Raw genomic sequence first — 18,650 nt, 5'->3', positions numbered from 1 at the left:
TTCTTGTTCTGGGCCCATCTCCTCAAGGTTGAAGTCTCCTTAGGAAACTTACTTTCCTTCTCTACCTTGTAAAAACTCAAGACTATACATATTACATTAAATGTCTGGTTGAATTCTTCTAGTTGTAGCCTGCACTTTCTGACATACACAGGTATCACACATTGTATCTAAATAAGACCAGGAGGTAAGAGTCAAGGACTCTGTGATCTTAAATGAGAATCTTGGGTTTGATTTTGGAAAATTCTGTTTTTCCTATTCAAATAATTTTGAAAAATCCTGTCATTTTCAGATTGTTATAAGCACAATGCAAGAAAAAAAAATCCTTGAGTTATAAGATAATATCACATTATCTTGCTGACTAACAAGTCTCTTATCTAACTAGCAGCAACACCTATCTAGATGGCTTGTCATAGCACTATGTCATGAAATATATCAGCATTTGATCTTGTTTAAAAATTCCTCATTAATGTGGTAAAACTCTACATGATTTTGACCCTTAGCCATCAACTGTTAGAACTGATGAACTTTGTGATTATTTACTGGCCTTATCTCCCAACATAGAACACTTAGTACATCAATTTACTGGATTTTTGAAATTGTGAGGGGCCAAACAGAGAGGAACATCTTCCTTCAAGCTGTATGGCTTCAAATCATCCTACATGTGGCCCACAAATTACTGTATTCCTTGCTGCAGACTGTAGAGTCCAAAGGAAGACTGAGAGGGCTCCTATGATGGAGGAAATACTGAAGATATTTAGAGAAATACACTCTTCTTTCCCACCTGTCTAGGCTGTTTGATGTGGATTTTCAGAAGACATAAGTCCAGAAGAAAGCTCTGACTTCTGTCCTTCTCTGCACTTCTACCAAATCTACAGTATGTCCAAAAATGTAGATTTAATAACACACCTTAAAATAATTCTTAAGGTTGCTGGACCTCAGCCATTTGCACTGGAATTCATTGCTCCTTGAAGACAGTAACGTTAGTGTGTGTGTTGAAATAAAATTACTTCCTATTATGCTTCATTAGCATGAGAAACACACTTTGCAAATTTTATATACAAGGCAGGAAGGCGTTTATGTCCATATTATATGGAATGGTACTTGCAGTTATTCAGGCCTAGATTTGGTCTCAGAATTGTGAATACCAACACTGACTGATTACTCTCCTACTGGACTATAGCTACCATTTTTTTCTGAGAAGAGATGCACAGAGAACTACTATAGGGAAGAAATCCCTTAATGTCCCAGCTTCCAACAGTATACAAAGTGAAAAGCTATTTATTGTATCTGAGAATTATTTACTACAACCTTTTTAACTTTATTGACTTCGTTACATCACCACAGGCTCATGTGCAAGTGAGAACAAGTCTGAACTACTGGAATGATCTTTTTATTTTTGGAAGCATAAACATATTTGTGAATGGCTTATAAGTTGAATTCTTTAGAATACTTTCTGTTACCCTTCTCCTGTTGCCTCTAGATAATGGCTTGTCAACATTTTGAGGTATTTAACCTGGATAAGGCTTTCTCTTCAAATTGTTCACTTACTTAAAATCATTATGAAACTTTTTTTCTTGGTTCTTGTTTGACACTTCTGCCTATATTCCTCTCAATACCAATTTATCCTTTCAATCACAGTGTTATATTTAGTTGTATACCTATAGAAATGCTTTTCAGCATTTGATACATCAAATAACACAGATAGACAGCTGTAGTATAAAGTAAATCTGGCAATTTTGATTTCCATAAATAGCTGGTGATTTTTTATTTGAATACTGTGTATTAAAACCAATACCTGTTGCCTAGAAAATTAACTGACAGAATAACCTTGGGAATAGGTACAGAAAATGGGGAAAAGGCCTCAATGCAAAAATGACTGAGTTGACTGGAAAGCTTTTATATATGGCTGTAAATGCATGTCTTTATTGGACAGAGCTTTTATTTATTCCAAGATTTTTCTTTACATAAAAAATACAGTTAGTTTTTCTGAATGCACCCAATGATATTTTCTTACCCTATTCAAGTTAGTAACTATTTCAGAAGTGATAAAAACTTACTGAAGGGGTGAGTTTGAGTTCAGATCTTTCTCTGTCTCCTTGTTCAAAGAACTCACTGGTTACCAGCTCAGCTGCCTAAAAGATAAATCATGATAAAGATTAGAGTTCTCGCTACATAATTTTTAGTGTAATGAGTTTTTGCTCAGACCATGATTTTCGCCTGTGCTCTAATTGTAAAGAAGTGAATAGCCCCACTTACATGACTGACGTCAGGCACATGTTTGTGTAGTTTTCAGGACTGGGCATACAGGGGGTATAAATAGCCATAACCACTGATAGGCACACTTATCCCTTTTTGATGGGGAAATGACATTGCAACGTTGAGGTAGCACTCAATGCAGTTATATGCAACTTACTCAAGTATTGAGAACAGAATAGAAAATTATAGCTTCTTGTTGGCATCCACAATTATGTCTGTAAAAATGCTTTGTAAAATGTGCAAGAGCTCTCTGGCTACTTGCAGGCTGTTGCCCTATATAAACAAACAACTTCACTTATCAAAGAACCTTAATTAACCAATAATCTCTGTTGTCTTAATTTAATGTGAAATCATAAAGGGTTTTTTCCCCACTAGGCTTTACTTTTTTCCCATGACTATCATCACTATAGGATCTGAATATCTAAATATAAACACAGATTGTGATTATCATATTGAATCAAAATCAAGAACTAGTGGGTTGGAAGTTGGAATGCGTCTTTCTGACTTTTGTGAATAAAGATGTTCTATTCACAGCAGAGGCTTGTGCTTCCCAAAAGAACACAAGATTTAAAACCAAAATCAGTTATGGAAACAACAGGAATTTTAGGAAGTCAAACAGTGAGCAATCCTGATAGAGTAGCCTTTACATACTGTACTCTTCTCATGTGTGGGGCTTGGAAGGTAGGCACGTGTGACATTTGAGATGCAAAAAAAGGAAACTAATCTACTGAAGATGGCATTCAGTTCCTAAAGCTCTTTTTGTGCCTGCTTACTGTTTTCAAGCTAGGAAATTATTTCATAATGCCAAGGCACAAGAGGGTGAACTAAGCAGAAAACCTGCACTTCATAAAATCTCAAAATTTCTTGCTCTAGCAACTGCACGGTAGCTAACATTCACAAGTCCTAAGCTTGTTACAGTTGAAATAAGGAGTACCAAAATACATTGGAAGTAGGTGAAGTGATGTTATAAAGTACTCTTAAATCTTGAGCCAGGCTATCACACAGTTTGGAACTTTATAATGTATGTAATCCCAGCGCACTAATAAAATTCTGGATCAATACTCCAGATAGAGGAATAATTAACAACTTAACAGCAATTAAGGGTTTGCCAAGTGTATTGTATAAAAATAATCAAGACATAGTCTCACCTCTGTCTCTCACTGCTATTCTAATTCTGTTCTCTTTGTGTCCCTTTCCCTCTTTTGTCTGTTTCTATCTTCTCTTCCTGAATTTTGACTTCTTACATGTAGCCTGTATTCCCTTTGATTCATATATTTTAATCTCTTTCTCCCTCACTTCTCCATGTTTTTTTTCCTTTTGGCACAGTTCGGATCCAACTATTTCCTGTTTTCCCTCTGTGGACTTACTAGCCTATCTGCTCAACTCGGTAATGTTTTGTTTCAATCAATCCCAGGCTGGATTTTTCAATATAAAGTAAACCTGTACACTAGGCTGCAGGGGAATTTTCACCTGCAGACCTCAAAAGTGATAAGGATAAAAACCCAGTTTGCCAGAGGCTTCAGCGCTAATTCAGCACCACAGCACAAAGATTGACAACATGGAAAGCAGACCCTACCTGACATTTTGGCTGTCAAAGAAAATGGAGAAGTTAACTGGGTTGAAGAGGAAAAATGAGGAAGGATTGCACACACTGCAGCTGTGGCTAGGTGGCACTGAAAAACCTTGTGACTCATTTTCCCACTGCAGGATATGAGCAACTTCCCTGATTTCCACATGAAGTGACCATGTTCTGGCCGAGTAACAGCCTTAGAAGGACTATTGTCATAGTCTGCTTACAAAAGCAAAAACGACTCATCTGTCTGCAACTGCGAACTGAGCTGAAGCCCTCACCACATAAATGCTTTTTTACTGAGTTAATGCGCATGTAACTTTTATAGGGCTCTTTCAGCTTCTGTCACTTCCTTGTCCTTCTCCAAGAAATCTGGCTGCTGCTGCCTCACTAGTTCTCTGGTCTAGCTTCTCTTTCTCACCCCATCTTTTTAACTATCACTTTGCTGTTAAGCCAGTCAAACTCCCTCCAGATGCTTAGCTACACTCAGCTGCACTGGTGTATTTCCTGTTTGCTTCTTGATGCTGTATATTCCTCCAAACCCCTATGCAGCCTGCATTCTACTAGCTTGTTCTGGACCTCAGTAAAGGACAGAGAGTTATTAGCATGGGTACAGGAAATATTAAGGGTGGATGCTGAGTAAGGAAAGATGCCTAGAAGAGGCAAAATCATGTGGTAAAGGACAAGACTTTTGGGACAGGTTGCTTTCTCACGTTGTAATTGTTTGCCAATGCTGGACCCAAGTTTTATGTATATTTCTAAAGAGCCTACTCAGCAGCAGAAGCCTGAATTTTTGTGTTTCTAAGTACAGGATGCTAAAAAGGGCTCTATATTACACTTGTAGTTTTTTCCATCAATGTTGAGAAAATGAACACATTTCTCTTATCACATATACTGAAGATTTTATGTTAATCAAAGTTTGCAGATCATCTGCTGGTATTTTTGATTTAGGGAAGATTCTGCCACTGCCGAGAAAAACTTTGGGGCAAAACTAGTAAGCACAGCTACATGTGGCTAACACTTTTTTTAATCCATCCATTTTTTGGATATGGATTTAAAAGGTTAATAAGAGGAGAGGTTGTAAAGCCAGATCTCTTCAGGTACCTACAGACTGCTCACCAGCACGTGTACATAGAAAGATTATGCAATAAACCATTTCTTGCAGAAACCCCCTGCTATTTCTTTATAGCATTAATACTGCTGTAAATTGATTCCAGTTTTGGTGCCTTGTAAGCCAGGGCCCTGGGAATATTGTCCTGCCAGTCCCGCCTCCTCCCAGCCCTACTATTAATCATGACTTGCCTGTCTTGAAATCTCCCACGGTTTGGTCACAGCTCCAAGGTCACAGGCTGTCATTAGCATTGATCTGAAAAACAGAAATGAACAATACAAGCTGAATCAACCTTTGTTGGATTTCTAAACAAGTCTGCTCTGGATGCATAAATAAATAATACATATATAAAATGTCAGCCCTGGCACCTTCTTTTCCTCCAGAAAAGAATGACATGTTTGAAATCTCAGCCATCAGCATGGCTTTTACATCACAATTGTGCCTAGGAAGCCTAATGTGTTGCAGGTCATCAGATGATGAATTTTGGTATTGTGCACTGCACACTAGAAAAGAAATGATATTGCAAGGGAGTAACTGCTAATTTTGCAATACTTCTAACACTACTTACATTAATACCTATAATATACTAGAAAGCATGTGCTTCACATGATATAAGTGAGGGTATTATTACATAATACACCTGCAAACTGGATTAATTTATATGCCTATTTGTAAGTCACTGCTGTAGGAAGAGAACCTGTAATCACAGGAGGTATCCCAGACACTGTTTAAGCAGTTTCTACTGCTCATCTGCAATAAAAATTTAAGATTTACTATGAGCTATACTGTTCCACTGTAGTTTAATACCTAGCTACAACCATGTTTTATATGCATTAGGAGAAAGAAACCGTTCAGCTGTAGAAAGCGTTTATGTACAGTACCATGATGCAGATAAAAGTCCAAGAAAGTTTAAATGAAGAACAAGGGCACTGAAAATGAAGCATCAAATATATTGCCTGAATCTAAAATTAGGAATGGGTGAAATGATATGGAAAATAGAAAATGGCCAATATTTTGGTCAAAAGACCAAAAGAAACAGAATTTTAATGAAATTTCAGATAAAATGAGACATAAGCAGGCATGCATATGTGAATGCACACATTTTATTGTCTCAAATGCATGGTATGCTCAAACCATCCACAATGTCTGAGGTTTTCAATAGGATGCATGCTCAGATCATTCTTGAGGGCTAGAAGAGCACCATGTACCTGCAGATTCCCAGGTACAGACTTAGAAGAGCAGAGAGAAGCACAGCCAGTGAAAGAAAACAGCTGAGAGGAGGGAACAGGGAAATGGACAAGAAAGATATTTGTCTCCTGAGGCAGAATATTGATGCTTTCTGGAGAAAGAATGGAAGGGCTGAGCGGTAACTGGTGAGGCTGGGAGAAAGGGAAGAAAACATGACAGAGTGTGAAGGCAGAAGTAGGAATGGAGAAGATGAGGTCACACTGATTACATCCCTGCTGTTTGGTAATGTTTAGAAATCGTACCATACGTTTCATATCATGGATCACATTTTTAAAACAAGCTACCTTCTCGTTACTCTAAGTCTTCACTCCATCATATATGAAATTCTTTAAACAAACATGGCTACACTTTGAAATAACCAGAAAGCAAGAAATAGTAGTGCTCACCGAAATACTTCTCGGTGGTTTTTTCTATTCCAATCATAACCACCTTTACTGACAAGTTCAAAAAACTCGGTCCTTCTCCTGCAACGAAACAGATTATCAGAGAAGGAAACAAGACGCTTCCAGGGCAGCACTGCAGCAGAAACATGGTTCTCTGGATGATATGAAATCATTGCACCTCATGTATTATTGTTAAAGTCGTTACACTGACAGTCCATTTAAGCGAAACATACTAATTTCCGAACACGTTCTATAAATGTCTGTTATCAATGTCAGAGTTGCCTAGTAAAAGCAATATTGTATTTATGGTCTCCACAGATAAGGAAATAAATGGTACCAAAATCTTCAGTCTTCCATGGAAGCATGAAATGTTCAACGGCAGCAGTGGACAGACAGACAATAGAAACACTGCTGAAATATATACACACTTCTTTACTTGTCCTTGCAAAATGGTTTTTACTTCTGTATCCTGAACGGTTTTTCAGAAACGTGCATTTCCTGTTATTTCCAGCACACAGAACAGAACAGTGAGACACAGGAGCTGCAGATGTCTTGAGGTAGTAGTTCTTATGACTAGAAACTAGGTCTCCCTGCTTGGTCCCATGCTTTGTCTTCTGGAATATCTTGCCTATGTCCTCAAAGATGGACAAAACATGAGCCTGAACATGTTGATGTTTGTTTGGTGCCTTTAAGTAAAAAGAATTCTGACTCATCATAGTCTGTGGTTTTTTATGGGACTGAGACTCCAAGCAGCTCTTATTGCACACAGTGTGACTACAATATGAAATAGATCCTGCCCCAGATATAGCAGAAGTTGAGGTACAAAAATACAGAGCAACTTGCCCAGACATATTCATGAAATAAGATATAAAAGAATTTCACATTACAAAATTTGCTGGGACAATGCAAAGTCACACAGGCAGAAAACAAAATTCAGTTCTCTCACACAAAGTTACAGCATTATGGCCCAGTAGAAATAAATATTGCAACGATGAAAATTTTACTGGCCGACAGTAGTTGGCACATAAATCTTAAACCAGCCTAATCCTGAGCATATCATCAAAAACTATATACTCTATTAAGAGACCGAGCAGTAGTTTTTTTGCATCCCGTATTTCAGTGCCCAGTCTAACAATGTAAAATTTGGTAATGATTTAATTCTGAAGTATTGGATATTCTAGGCAATTCCTATGTTACTGGACAAAAACCAGGGAAGAATGTTTAAAGCTGAAAGCTCAGGAAGATGACATCCCAGAAATCTCAAACACTCAAATTTAAAATATAGAGATCCATAAACAGTAACTGAAAATATGAATCTCAAGGCCTTATGTTAAGCTGAAAACTTTAAAATAAGAATTTTCTTTGAAATACATCTAAATGGATGCAGAAGTAGTAGTCCAACTCCACAGAGAATTTCTATTGTTGGAAGGAGTCAACCTGAGGAAAGCAGCCATGTATAAAGAAACAATTTAATGTTTCCTACTGGTTGCTTATGTATGGTATCCAAAACGAAGAGGTTTGCCATTATTAAGCAAACATAATATGCCAGGATTTCAGAAATAAACAGAATGATAACAATTTTGCAAAGTCTTTGAGTAACATTGACTCTGGTTGTATTTTGCCTGGAAGGGAAAGTTGTCTTGCTATATATAGCAAATCCAGTTGCTTTACAGCCCAGTGGCTCAAGACACCATTTGAATGAATTTCCATAAACTTCATTTTGGTTCCATGCTTTTGCTTGTTGTATGATCTACAAGCATCATTATCTAGAATTATCTACTAAAATCAAGTATATTTTCCATCTGATCTTTCACTGAAAGTCATCTTTTTGTTTGTTTGTAGAAAAGTAGTGCCTTGAGAAAGTCATAAAGCCTTACTCTGCCTGGAGTTTTGTTGCTGTTTTGCTAGCTGCACTTTGTGACCTTTAGGTTTAGGCATTCTAAGAATACTGATACGAGAATTTCCTTCTCTACAAAAATATTGAAGGTGTAGCAAACTGAAAAAGTAGTTAAGTACTTGCCCAGACACATCTGTTCACATAGGATGGCTTTAAGAAGTGTAAATCATCAACGTTTCCAGGCAGTGATTTTCAGGCACTTTTGGAAGTAAAGTAGCATAACAACTACCTGATTAATGAATCATAATAACACAAGAGGAAAAGATAACTTATCTGCAGACTTTTGAGTAGAGAGGCCTCATTTGCTAAAAGTTTTCTGATTCATGTAGCACATAAAAATCAATTATGCAAGCAAGGAAGAATAATCTTGAAATTCAGCTGACGTCCCTTTTTGGATATTATTTCTCTGTATTAAAACTAGAAAGACAACTTGACCATGTAGTTTTTCAACCTAAGGCACACAGGGAAAAGAGCTACATCACATCTGGGTCTGGACTGAGTTCCCTTCCAAGGCACTGCCGCGGGCCCCCTCTGGCTCTTGCAGGGGCTGCAGGATCTTGGCCAGGGCAGCTGCCCACTCAGCCCCTGCTACTCATCTTTTCCTTGACAGCACAAAACATTTCTGCAGCACTCGTTGTTTGTGTTGAGACAGGAGAACGCGTACTGACACATCCCTGTGGTCCTTGTATCTCACTTAAAGCTGTCAGCAAATTCCCCATCATACCAGCCCCCGCCCCCCCCGATAATAAGCAATCTTAACAGACAGCTTCAAAAAGAGTATGCTTAAAAGGGCTTATTTGTTCTGCTCAGAATTTTCATGTCAGCAAGCAGAAATTTCTTCATGGACTAATATTTAGAAGTTATTTATAATAAAACTATTCACTAAAACCCTTTCTTAATGCAACTTCTCTGAGAATAGACTTGTGGGAAACAAAGAATATCAGTGTGTCCACTGCCAGTACTGTTTAGAAACAGTCCTTGGCACAGCAACCAACTACTGAGGAAGAAAGACAAAGAAAACATTGCAGCATCCTGGCTAGTATTCTTGCAATTAACAGTTAAAGATACGATGCTGATATAGATAGTTGAACAATTTCAGGGTAAAGACTTTGCCTGAAGTTTTCTGGAAACTTGGTTTGGTATCAACCATCACTACAAAGGAGGGGCAGAATCTAGGTATAGCACCCTAAGAAAAACATTACTAACTGCTACCCAGCACTGTATGGCATAGGATGCTAATGGACATCAAACAAAAATTCCTAAAGGATGAATTATTGTCAAGACTGGGAAGGTAGTATGCTGAAACTGCACATCCGACAGCACTTCTCCCTGCAAGTCAGCCACAGGCATGTGCCAGACAGGGGGATGTCAAAAGTGGATTGTGATGGTGGCACCACGACTACATGCATGCTCCCACGCATTCTCACTGGGAAGAGCTTGGTAATAATTAACAGTATTTGAAAGACATAAAATAGCACCAACTTGAAGTCTACTTAGAGATTTGATTTGCAAACAAGGAAAAGGAAGAAAACTGGATGACAGAGATCCTATTATACTTCTCTTGAGTTAAGCTTTTTAAGACTTATTCTCATGTGATGCAATTTGGCATACTTTGTCTTCAAAGCAGCAATGCATATGCTTTCATTACCTCTGGAACTGGGTCTGTAACTAAATATAATATTTCTTAGCATACATGTTTAGAAACTCTGGAATGGTAGAAGAGAATTCTAAAATGTCATTGATTTTCTACATGCCTGAAGAAATGATCACAGAAGGGACAGAAGAATTATGGGACTGAGCTGTAACTGATTCCTTGGATTGCTTTGAAGTATAAGCCTAGGATTTCACTTGCTTTTTGTTGATACAGACATGTTACACATTAAAGCAAAACTTACTTGGACACTTGAGATATTTCTATTAGCCTAAGATATACTAAGTATTAGACTAAATCTCTTCAACCACAGCTAAACACTAATTTCTCATATTATATATCCTTATTGGTATTTAATAGGTCATTAGAGTAAGTTCTTCGAATTTTCATTTGTCAAATACAAGAAATGCCAATACTTACTCAAAATATAGAGTGAGGTCTGTTGCCAATATCGATTGCTTTAGAAGCTGCATAAGGTCACTGTAGTCCTTAGAGGACAAGTTAGCAAAGATGTTGTGACCCTATAATGAAAGAGATGAAAGAGGTAAAGGGCTAGCAATCAATATAGGTTTTTAAAAGGTTTTCTAACTCTTTAGTCTACAGTTTCCTTGTAACAGAGGTCTTTTCTGATTCATGGCAAAACTATGACAAAATAATAACGTTAATACTGCTGAGATTACATTGAGGTGGAAGAGTTGACGATTGTAATCAAGCACTTGGTATGTTTTTCTAAACCTTGCTGAAATTATAGCCTCTTGAGGAAAGATTTACTCTTTGCTCTGACCCTGCACAGACTCAGTTTATGGGGAAAAACTATGGATACATCTCAATCTTTCTTCTCATTAAATGTTTTGGGGAGTTGTGCATTGCAGCTTTTGAGTTGTGCTCCTAATAGATTTATCTGTGCTGCTGCTTGCAGGCACACAAACTGCTGTTAGAGCAGTCAAAGACACTAAATCAGTTTTTCATTCAAAACAGCCCATTTGCTCGCTCTGCCCATTACTGCGTTGTCTCACAGTGTATACAAGCATTGCCTATGCAGTCTAAAGAACGGCAACTTTTGGCAGTTTAGACACCATTTTTAGGCCCAGTAGGCTACTTCTTAAGGGATCATGGATTAAGAATTTGAAAGGTGCTCTGTGACCAGAATGAAAGGAAACAAATTATTTAATATTGCTATTCTAGAGCAGGGAGGTCCTTTTGTAACTGAATTTCTGAAAACTAAGAGATATAGATTTCTGAAAACTAAGAGAAAACAAGAGATATACTAACTATAGATATCCTATAATTTCTCTATGAAATCCTAGAGAAAATAAGCTGAAAGAAACAAAATTAATGGAAAATTCTAACTGTAAGCTTAAGAAGTGGTCTTTGTGACATTAGTCAATATAACTAAATAAAAGTAGTACACTTTTTTTTTTTTTTTTAAATTACCTAAAGAAATAATGAGGTTCTTGCTAAACAGAGTCTTTTTTTGGTGGTATTTAGCACTGTATTGCACACATTCAGTATGCACTGCCATCTACTGCTTAGGAAGATTAAAATGCCCTTAAACCCAAGAATTTTCCAGGAACAGGATTGCTATAACCATGATAGTCTGAGGACATAGATGAAATAAGGTCTGGAGGTAGAAATGGTATTTTTTAATAAATCAGCTAATTGTTGGACTAAAAAAATAATTTGCCATGCATAAAAGATGGTCTTCTCTGTGCCAATGAAATGATTATTTCTTTTCAACTAAATATTGAGAAGGATTTGAGAATCTAAAGCTTATTTATGAAAAACAATTTTAAAACCAAAATACTCAGGAGAAAATAAAGCAAAATGTATCAGGAAAATAGCAGCTCTTACAACAAGGGCAATTTACCAAGTTGTCTGTTGTTCTATGATATCTGTTGCCTTTCTGACCTGTTTCATGGTGTATAAAACCATGTCGCTACAAAGCTCAAGATCACTTATACTGAGGTTAGCATGTTCAAGAGTAAAGGATAAATAGCTCCTTTGTCCAACACAAGAAAATACAATATACTATGTTTCCTTCTAGACAGCAAAGACAGACTAGAATATCAACATCAGTGGATAGGATATAATCTAATTTCATTTTATTTGAGAGAGGAGACCAGCCACTCAGTTAGTGAAAGTTGGTGTATCTTTAAGTAGATTGGAGGATCCAAATCTGCAGTTATTCCAAACTAAGGGGCGTTGTGTTCCATTAGCAAATAGTATCTATTGGATAAAAATCCTGTAGGATTATTTTTCTGGTCTAGAAATGAGGACCTGGAGGAGAAGCTGCCTGAATGATCAAAGGGGAGGACTTGCATTTCAAGTAATATTTTACATCTCTGAAAGAAGCTGGAGTAGATTCCAAGGAAAAAAAGTATTTTTTTCATAAATTTCTTGATTTTTAAGCTGGAAAAGGTAAAGAAAAGCATCTAGACTGACATGAGCTATAAACTTTCACAGAGTTGTCCATGTCTTGTGCCTGTCTTCAAAAAGACATTCAGTCATGATGAAGATTTCAGGAACTAGAGAAATCACTGCTTTCCAGGAAGGCTTGCTCCAGAGGCTGAACAGTCTCATTGGTTTAGAAAAAAAAAACCAACAAAAACAAACAAGCAAAAAACCCTAAAAGCCTTTCCTTTTTTCCTATTCTGAACCAGTCTGTTTAACTTTCAAATGCTGCTTTTTCTTATGCCTTTCCCTAGTAGTATAAGGAGCCATTTAATTCCTAGTATCACCTTTCAGATAAGCTAGGCTAGGCTAAGCAGATTGAGCTGTTTAAATCTCAAGCTGGTGCTCTCCTTTCCTATGTCTACTTTTTTAATATAATGCTGAGAAACTGAACACTAAAGCCACAGTCCCATGACTAACCTCTGTGCACCATACACAGAGGTAAAGCCATCACCCTGTTCCCATTTGTCTGTGATCATGGGACATTCCCAGATGCTCTTCAAAAGTTATTGCAGATCAGCATATGGTCTCCAATTGTGCTGCATGAACAACATTTTTGTTTTTATATAAACTGAATGCATTTTGTAACAGCCTATCTGTGTACATTAAGAAAATACATCCATTGTTTTGTAAGGATTGCGTGTCCATCCTTCTACTTTTCTCACTACGTCTCTGGGGTAGTGCATGCTGCATACTGTTATGCGCAAGATATTCTAGGCAAGAACTATGTCTTTATGTGTATCTGCAAAGCAACCAGTATACATTGGACAGCATGATATTACTGATATTTTTTAGAAATATCATTTAGCAAAATAATGCAAACCATTATAAAAATACTGATTACAGAAAGACTGTCAAAGAAATTAAATTGATCCAGTAAAGGATGACGGTGACACTCTGAATGCTACACCTGTGGGGAAACGTAAGAGCTTGTTTCGCCTACCCATAAACTGCTGAGCAGGATATATGTAAGAAGACTGAGAAAAGCTGACAATATGATGAGGATATGTTCTCCTTGCCCCTAGCTGATTGAGACAAATATAATCTCTGGGCTCTATGATCAGCATTAGTAGTTGTTTAATTTTGTGCTAGTTGTGACCTTTGTGGTAACCAATAAATAATTCCTCAAGGAGAGGGCATTAAAAAGGTACTGTGTGTGGTATTTCCTTTCTCCGGCTGAAACTGCCCAACAGCTTACAGTGAGATTAATAGTAATGCTTTTGTACCTCACTTTGGAGAATCATGACAGCATGATTGAAATGATGGTGCTCCAAGGTAGCAGAGGTGCCATAGAGCTGAGCTAAGGCTGATCCGCTCCTGAAACAGAACATGGGGAGTCAACAAATACTGCTCGTCTGCTTACGAAGCAGGTTTCAGAGACAATTCAGTAACAAAAGCACGTAGCCACACTCCATTTCAGCAACCACACTTAAGACAGTTGACAAGATCAAAATACTAGTTTAAAGGCAGATACAAGGCATTTATGTTCCAGACTTTGCTAAATATCATCAGCTGACTAAAGATTTTCCTGGAACTACATGAAATTTTGTAATGCAACTTTCAAAGTGTCTCAGTGATGCAACAGCACAGGCGCACCACTGTGCAGTAAAGACAAACAGTAACGTCCCTGGGCTAGGACCGTCTGTTCTGCTACTACTTTTTATTTTTAATTCTTAATAGATATAAACACAATGGCTTACACAATGGGTGATTACAAACTCTTAAAAACCCCCAAAACACAACAACAAAAAACCAACTGCAAATGCAGTGAGGTTCTGTCTGTATGTAAAATCAGGCACTTAAAAAAAATACTAAGGTAAAAAAACATAAGTGAGAGCAGTGAATATAAAAGTGAAGTTTAGCATCTCTTTAGAATGTATTTTCTCACCATGTTTATTGTCCAAAACAAAATTAGCTTCAAAACACACAGAGCAGGTGGGTTTTCTAAGTTTAAAGAACAAAAGTCTCAGAATACAATTATAAAATTGAGAATCATTAGGAGGTGCAGAGACCGGGACTGGATTGTGAGAATAGTTACTGTTCACCAGTACTTCACTTCTGGGACTCAGCCTAAAGCGACAAGATGGGTTTTCTTTCCAAAGAAATGAAAATAAGAGATTATGCTAGAGACAAACAGAAAGAGTCTCCGAGGAGCATATACTATAAAACTGCACCATACTGATATTTAATTACCAGAAGCAGCTATATTAGAGAGAAGGATGTCCAGGAAACATTATCCCTAGAGAACGTGGTGTTGAGATATATAACTGAGCCATTTCACACAACTGATATTGCCTCCATCACATACCTCTTGAACTTTCATCACACAGAACAGCAGTATTGAACACTGAAGATAAAATAGGAAAATGTGATGCTTAAATTTATGTCAGGTTAGAGGAATAAATCACAGCTGCTGTTATGAAAACTACAGCTTCTGTTTTCAGGGATGTTTTATAAATGTGTGGTAATGTTTGTCTTTTGTTAAATGTCTTCAGCAATTTCTTTATGGAGTCATAAAATGGTAGCCTCCTCTTTGTACTCTGTTGTCAAACAACAAATATAAGTGATAGCAGTCTAATGCCGAAACCTCTACCTTTAACTCAGCCATCCCTCTGTACAAGAGATATTGTTGTGTGATGTTAGAGTGGAGAAGTGGTTAACTTAATCAGAGCCTAAAATGGTCAGGATGTAAATCTTAGGTCTCATTTTTGTAAATTAGGAACATAAACATCAATCAGCTAAGCTTCCTTCCCATTTGTCTCGTCTTTTTTGATTCCCTTCAAGACTCAGCTGCAAAAAGGCATCTAGCAGTGCTTGGTAACCTTTGCACCATGAGCTCTGTCTTTTGAGAACTGCAATTGATTTTCCTTGCTATGGTGATTGAAGATCCAGACAGTGTCATTGTTTCATTGAGACTGTACAGCAACACCAATAGCTCAGGAAACGGCAGCTTAGCGAATATCAGAAACATCAGTTTGAGTGATGTTCACTGAGGCAACTCGCCCGCAGAAATGCAGCAGCCCGTGCATACACACATTGCAGCAGAGTATTTCTGCAAAAGATAGGGACAAAATAGGCTTAATACAACATCACCCTATCTTTCAAATATCTTTGGACAACCATTTGACCACTTCCCCATCACACTGGAGGATTAGCAGTAATGCAGAACAGACAAAGCTGCAAATGCATGCTGGGATCTGCCCGACGAGAGCCTCAAGGTCTCCTATTTTGACTGTAGAGGACCTGGGGAGTCAAGAAAACAACATGGGATTTGGAGGAGTCTCTGTGTCCGACAGCTTTATTTCACAGCTTGGCCAGGATGTTGTCAGGGGACACTTCCTGTTGTCCCCTCCCGTTCTCAGGGAACACAGATTTTGGAAAGAATTTGACCTTGGTCAAGGGAGTTCCCTTACCACCACAGTAAGAAGTACCCTCAAACCTTCTACAAACCTGCTTCTACTTCACTGTGTTGGAGGGCAGCAGCCTGGACAGTAAAATATATATGCAAGTGAGGGCTGCTGAATCAGGTCCTAAGAACTTTGAATAGAATAAAATTAATTTTTAGAACTGAAAACAGTCTGGAGAGCAAGATTTCACATAGGTGATGTAAGAATCTGCCTTCAAGGTCCACCTTCATGTTCTGGTAGGTACTGACCATTGCAGTGGGTGGCCAGCCCACCGCTGCCCACTGCAGCATGTCTCTGAACAGGCTCTGTGTGCTCTGGCGTGTGGGGCAGGCCAGGAAGGAGGCATTCCTACAGACCAGGGACCCTGTGTGCTCCACAAATGACGGGTGTGTGGTGAGGCAACTACTCCAGCCACCCACTGCGGACAATATGCATCAGAGGTCCAGCATGATGGCAGCGGTTTCATACTTCATAAGCTAGGAATCACTTTATGTATGCTTATCTATACTAGTGTGAAAGTTTTTGTGAAAGCATTATTTCAGTTTTACCTATCTTCTTTTCTTCTTAATAGTTTAACAAGATTTTGCTTAACATCATGCATTCCAGCTGGCAAGAACAACCCAGATAGACAGTTTCAGTGTTTCCTGGGTTGAATACCAGCATCAATAATACCTGAGCCTGAAAAGAACATCAAATTTTAGCACCATGTTTCAATACACGGTGTCAGTTCAACAGCCTGATACAAAAGACAAGCCAGCAATTACCCAAAAGAACAGAGAATGATAAAGATGGATAGTCCCTCACTACATACGAGAATAAAAATACTTGGCCTTGGCCTAGGAGGCCTGAAATTAATGCTTCATTCTATATCCTGGTCACCTTTTGCTCTTCTGTGGAAGAAAAACAAATTAAAGTAATAAGAATTAGAAAACTTACTTGGCTTGGAAGGCATTGTTGGTTCCCCTGTGGTCAAGGTCATGACATAAGCATCCCACAATCAAAGCTAAAATTTCAATTTCAGTTAGAATCTCCTGAAATCCTGCAGTCTGAGAGCAGAAAAAAAAATAGCAGCTGTAACTATCAGTAGCAAAAGGGATAAGTAATGGTAGTCCATCGAGCAACAGTCAATGTTGTTTTGATACCATGAATGTTTCAGTAAGGAGAAGACAAATGCTTTATTGTCATATTATATTCCCTGCTGTATGTTAGATGGTTAGCAGAATAGATAATGTCCTTGGAGTGATCTGTTATTATATCTCTGTTGCATTTCCAGCATGCCATTTCTCCACTACCCAGAAGGCTCTAAAGGCAAAAAAATCTAAAACCAAACACCAACAACTACACACTAAGACAAGAACTGGAATTTCATATCACAGAAAGACAAACCAAAACTGATTCCATTTTGAAATTATTGTTCAGAGAAGTATTTAGACAGATTTATTCAATCCTGAGGTGACCATCTTAGCCAGTCCCTACTGTCAGAGATAGCTGAGATGTTAAATCAAAATAGCTATAAAAGGAGCCAGCTAAAATATACTCTATGGAATTGTTACAAACTATTAAGAGGTTTGTTATCTGGGACACGTGAAATGAAGTGGCATGATTTAAAGAGGAATTGTCTCAAACGGCATATTTCTGCTGCAGATACCCACTTGAATTTGGGAAAGAATTTTGAAAACTGATGTATTGAAATTCCCCACTAGCAGCTAAGACCAGATATGCCCGTGTGAATGGGGGAGCTGATCCTAGAAACATTTTTTTGCCACTATACTTCTCCTCATGGATACTTGCCATAGCAGTTTTCCTGCCTGAACTGCCTCATGTCAGAAAAGAAACACTACTGTTAGTGCTAACCCCAAGAATCCTGAACAGATCCTGTCTGGAGGAGGTGCTGGAGCCTGCGTGGGACACCACCTCTTTGGTGCTGTGCATCTTACCCATGGCAGAAACAACCTGGTTTTTCAACTCTTCAGAAGCATAACGGCATACTACCTGCAAAAATGACTGGCTGAGCTGGAAAATCGTAAGACTTGTGTTTCCACAGTGCCAGTCTCAAATGACACTCCTCAATTAGCCACATGATCTAGTTAGTATGAAAGGAAATTATACAAAAGGAATATAAAATACACTTATACTGGAGGACCAAACCAAGGCTGAACACGAAATGTGTAAGAAATCCTGAATTCCATTGATTTCCAATGGGGCATAATTTCACCCACTGGCAAGAAGATAGTGAATATCAGTGGGACTTGATATCCTTACCTGGCAGGAACTTACAGCCCACTCAGAAATGCCAGTCAATTGCTGCAATTCCATGTGAAAACTCTGCTGTTCACCCTAAAGACCACAAATTCTACTTAAATAAGTGCACATTCAAATCCAAATAGCCTCTGTTTTCATAGTCTGAAATGTGGCTGCAGTTAATATTTAGGCAGTACAGGGAGCCAAGCTCCCCCAGGTCCTCAGGAATGCATTTCAGTGGGAATTGAGGAAGTGCAGGACTTGCTACAAAAGCTTTATAATTGTGCACAAAGTTTACGTATCAGAAAAGATGATCAAATATGAGGAAAAAAGATTCCTTTTGTGTACAATCCACTGGTGCACACAGTAACTTGAATATTATGAAAGAGATTCTCCTGATTGCTAATGGTATTGCTTTTTTTAGTTTCAGTAACA

General features: G+C 38.0%; 1 protein-coding gene across 4 annotated transcripts in view; it reads right to left on the bottom strand.

Moving 5' to 3' along the window:
* Positions 1–18,650, bottom strand: part of PDE11A (phosphodiesterase 11A) — a 164,855-nt gene that overhangs the window by 16,993 nt on the left and 129,212 nt on the right. For 3 of the 4 annotated variants that reach the window (XM_052792292.1, XM_052792289.1, XM_052792288.1), the window contains exons 13-18: positions 16,911–17,020; positions 13,794–13,884; positions 10,537–10,637; positions 6,572–6,649; positions 5,125–5,192; positions 2,058–2,128 (exon numbers count right to left, since the gene is read on the bottom strand). In XM_052792292.1, the coding sequence (XP_052648252.1) occupies positions 2,058–2,128; positions 5,125–5,192; positions 6,572–6,649; positions 10,537–10,637; positions 13,794–13,884; positions 16,911–17,020 (519 nt within the window). The remainder of the gene's footprint in view (positions 1–2,057; positions 2,129–5,124; positions 5,193–6,571; positions 6,650–10,536; positions 10,638–13,793; positions 13,885–16,910; positions 17,021–18,650) is intronic. The other variant, XM_052792290.1, reaches the window with a different exon arrangement.

This window comes from Harpia harpyja, chromosome 7, assembly GCF_026419915.1.
Source record: "Harpia harpyja isolate bHarHar1 chromosome 7, bHarHar1 primary haplotype, whole genome shotgun sequence".
Lineage (NCBI taxonomy): Eukaryota > Metazoa > Chordata > Aves > Accipitriformes > Accipitridae > Harpia > Harpia harpyja.
This window is presented reverse-complemented; position numbering and strand designations above follow the sequence as displayed.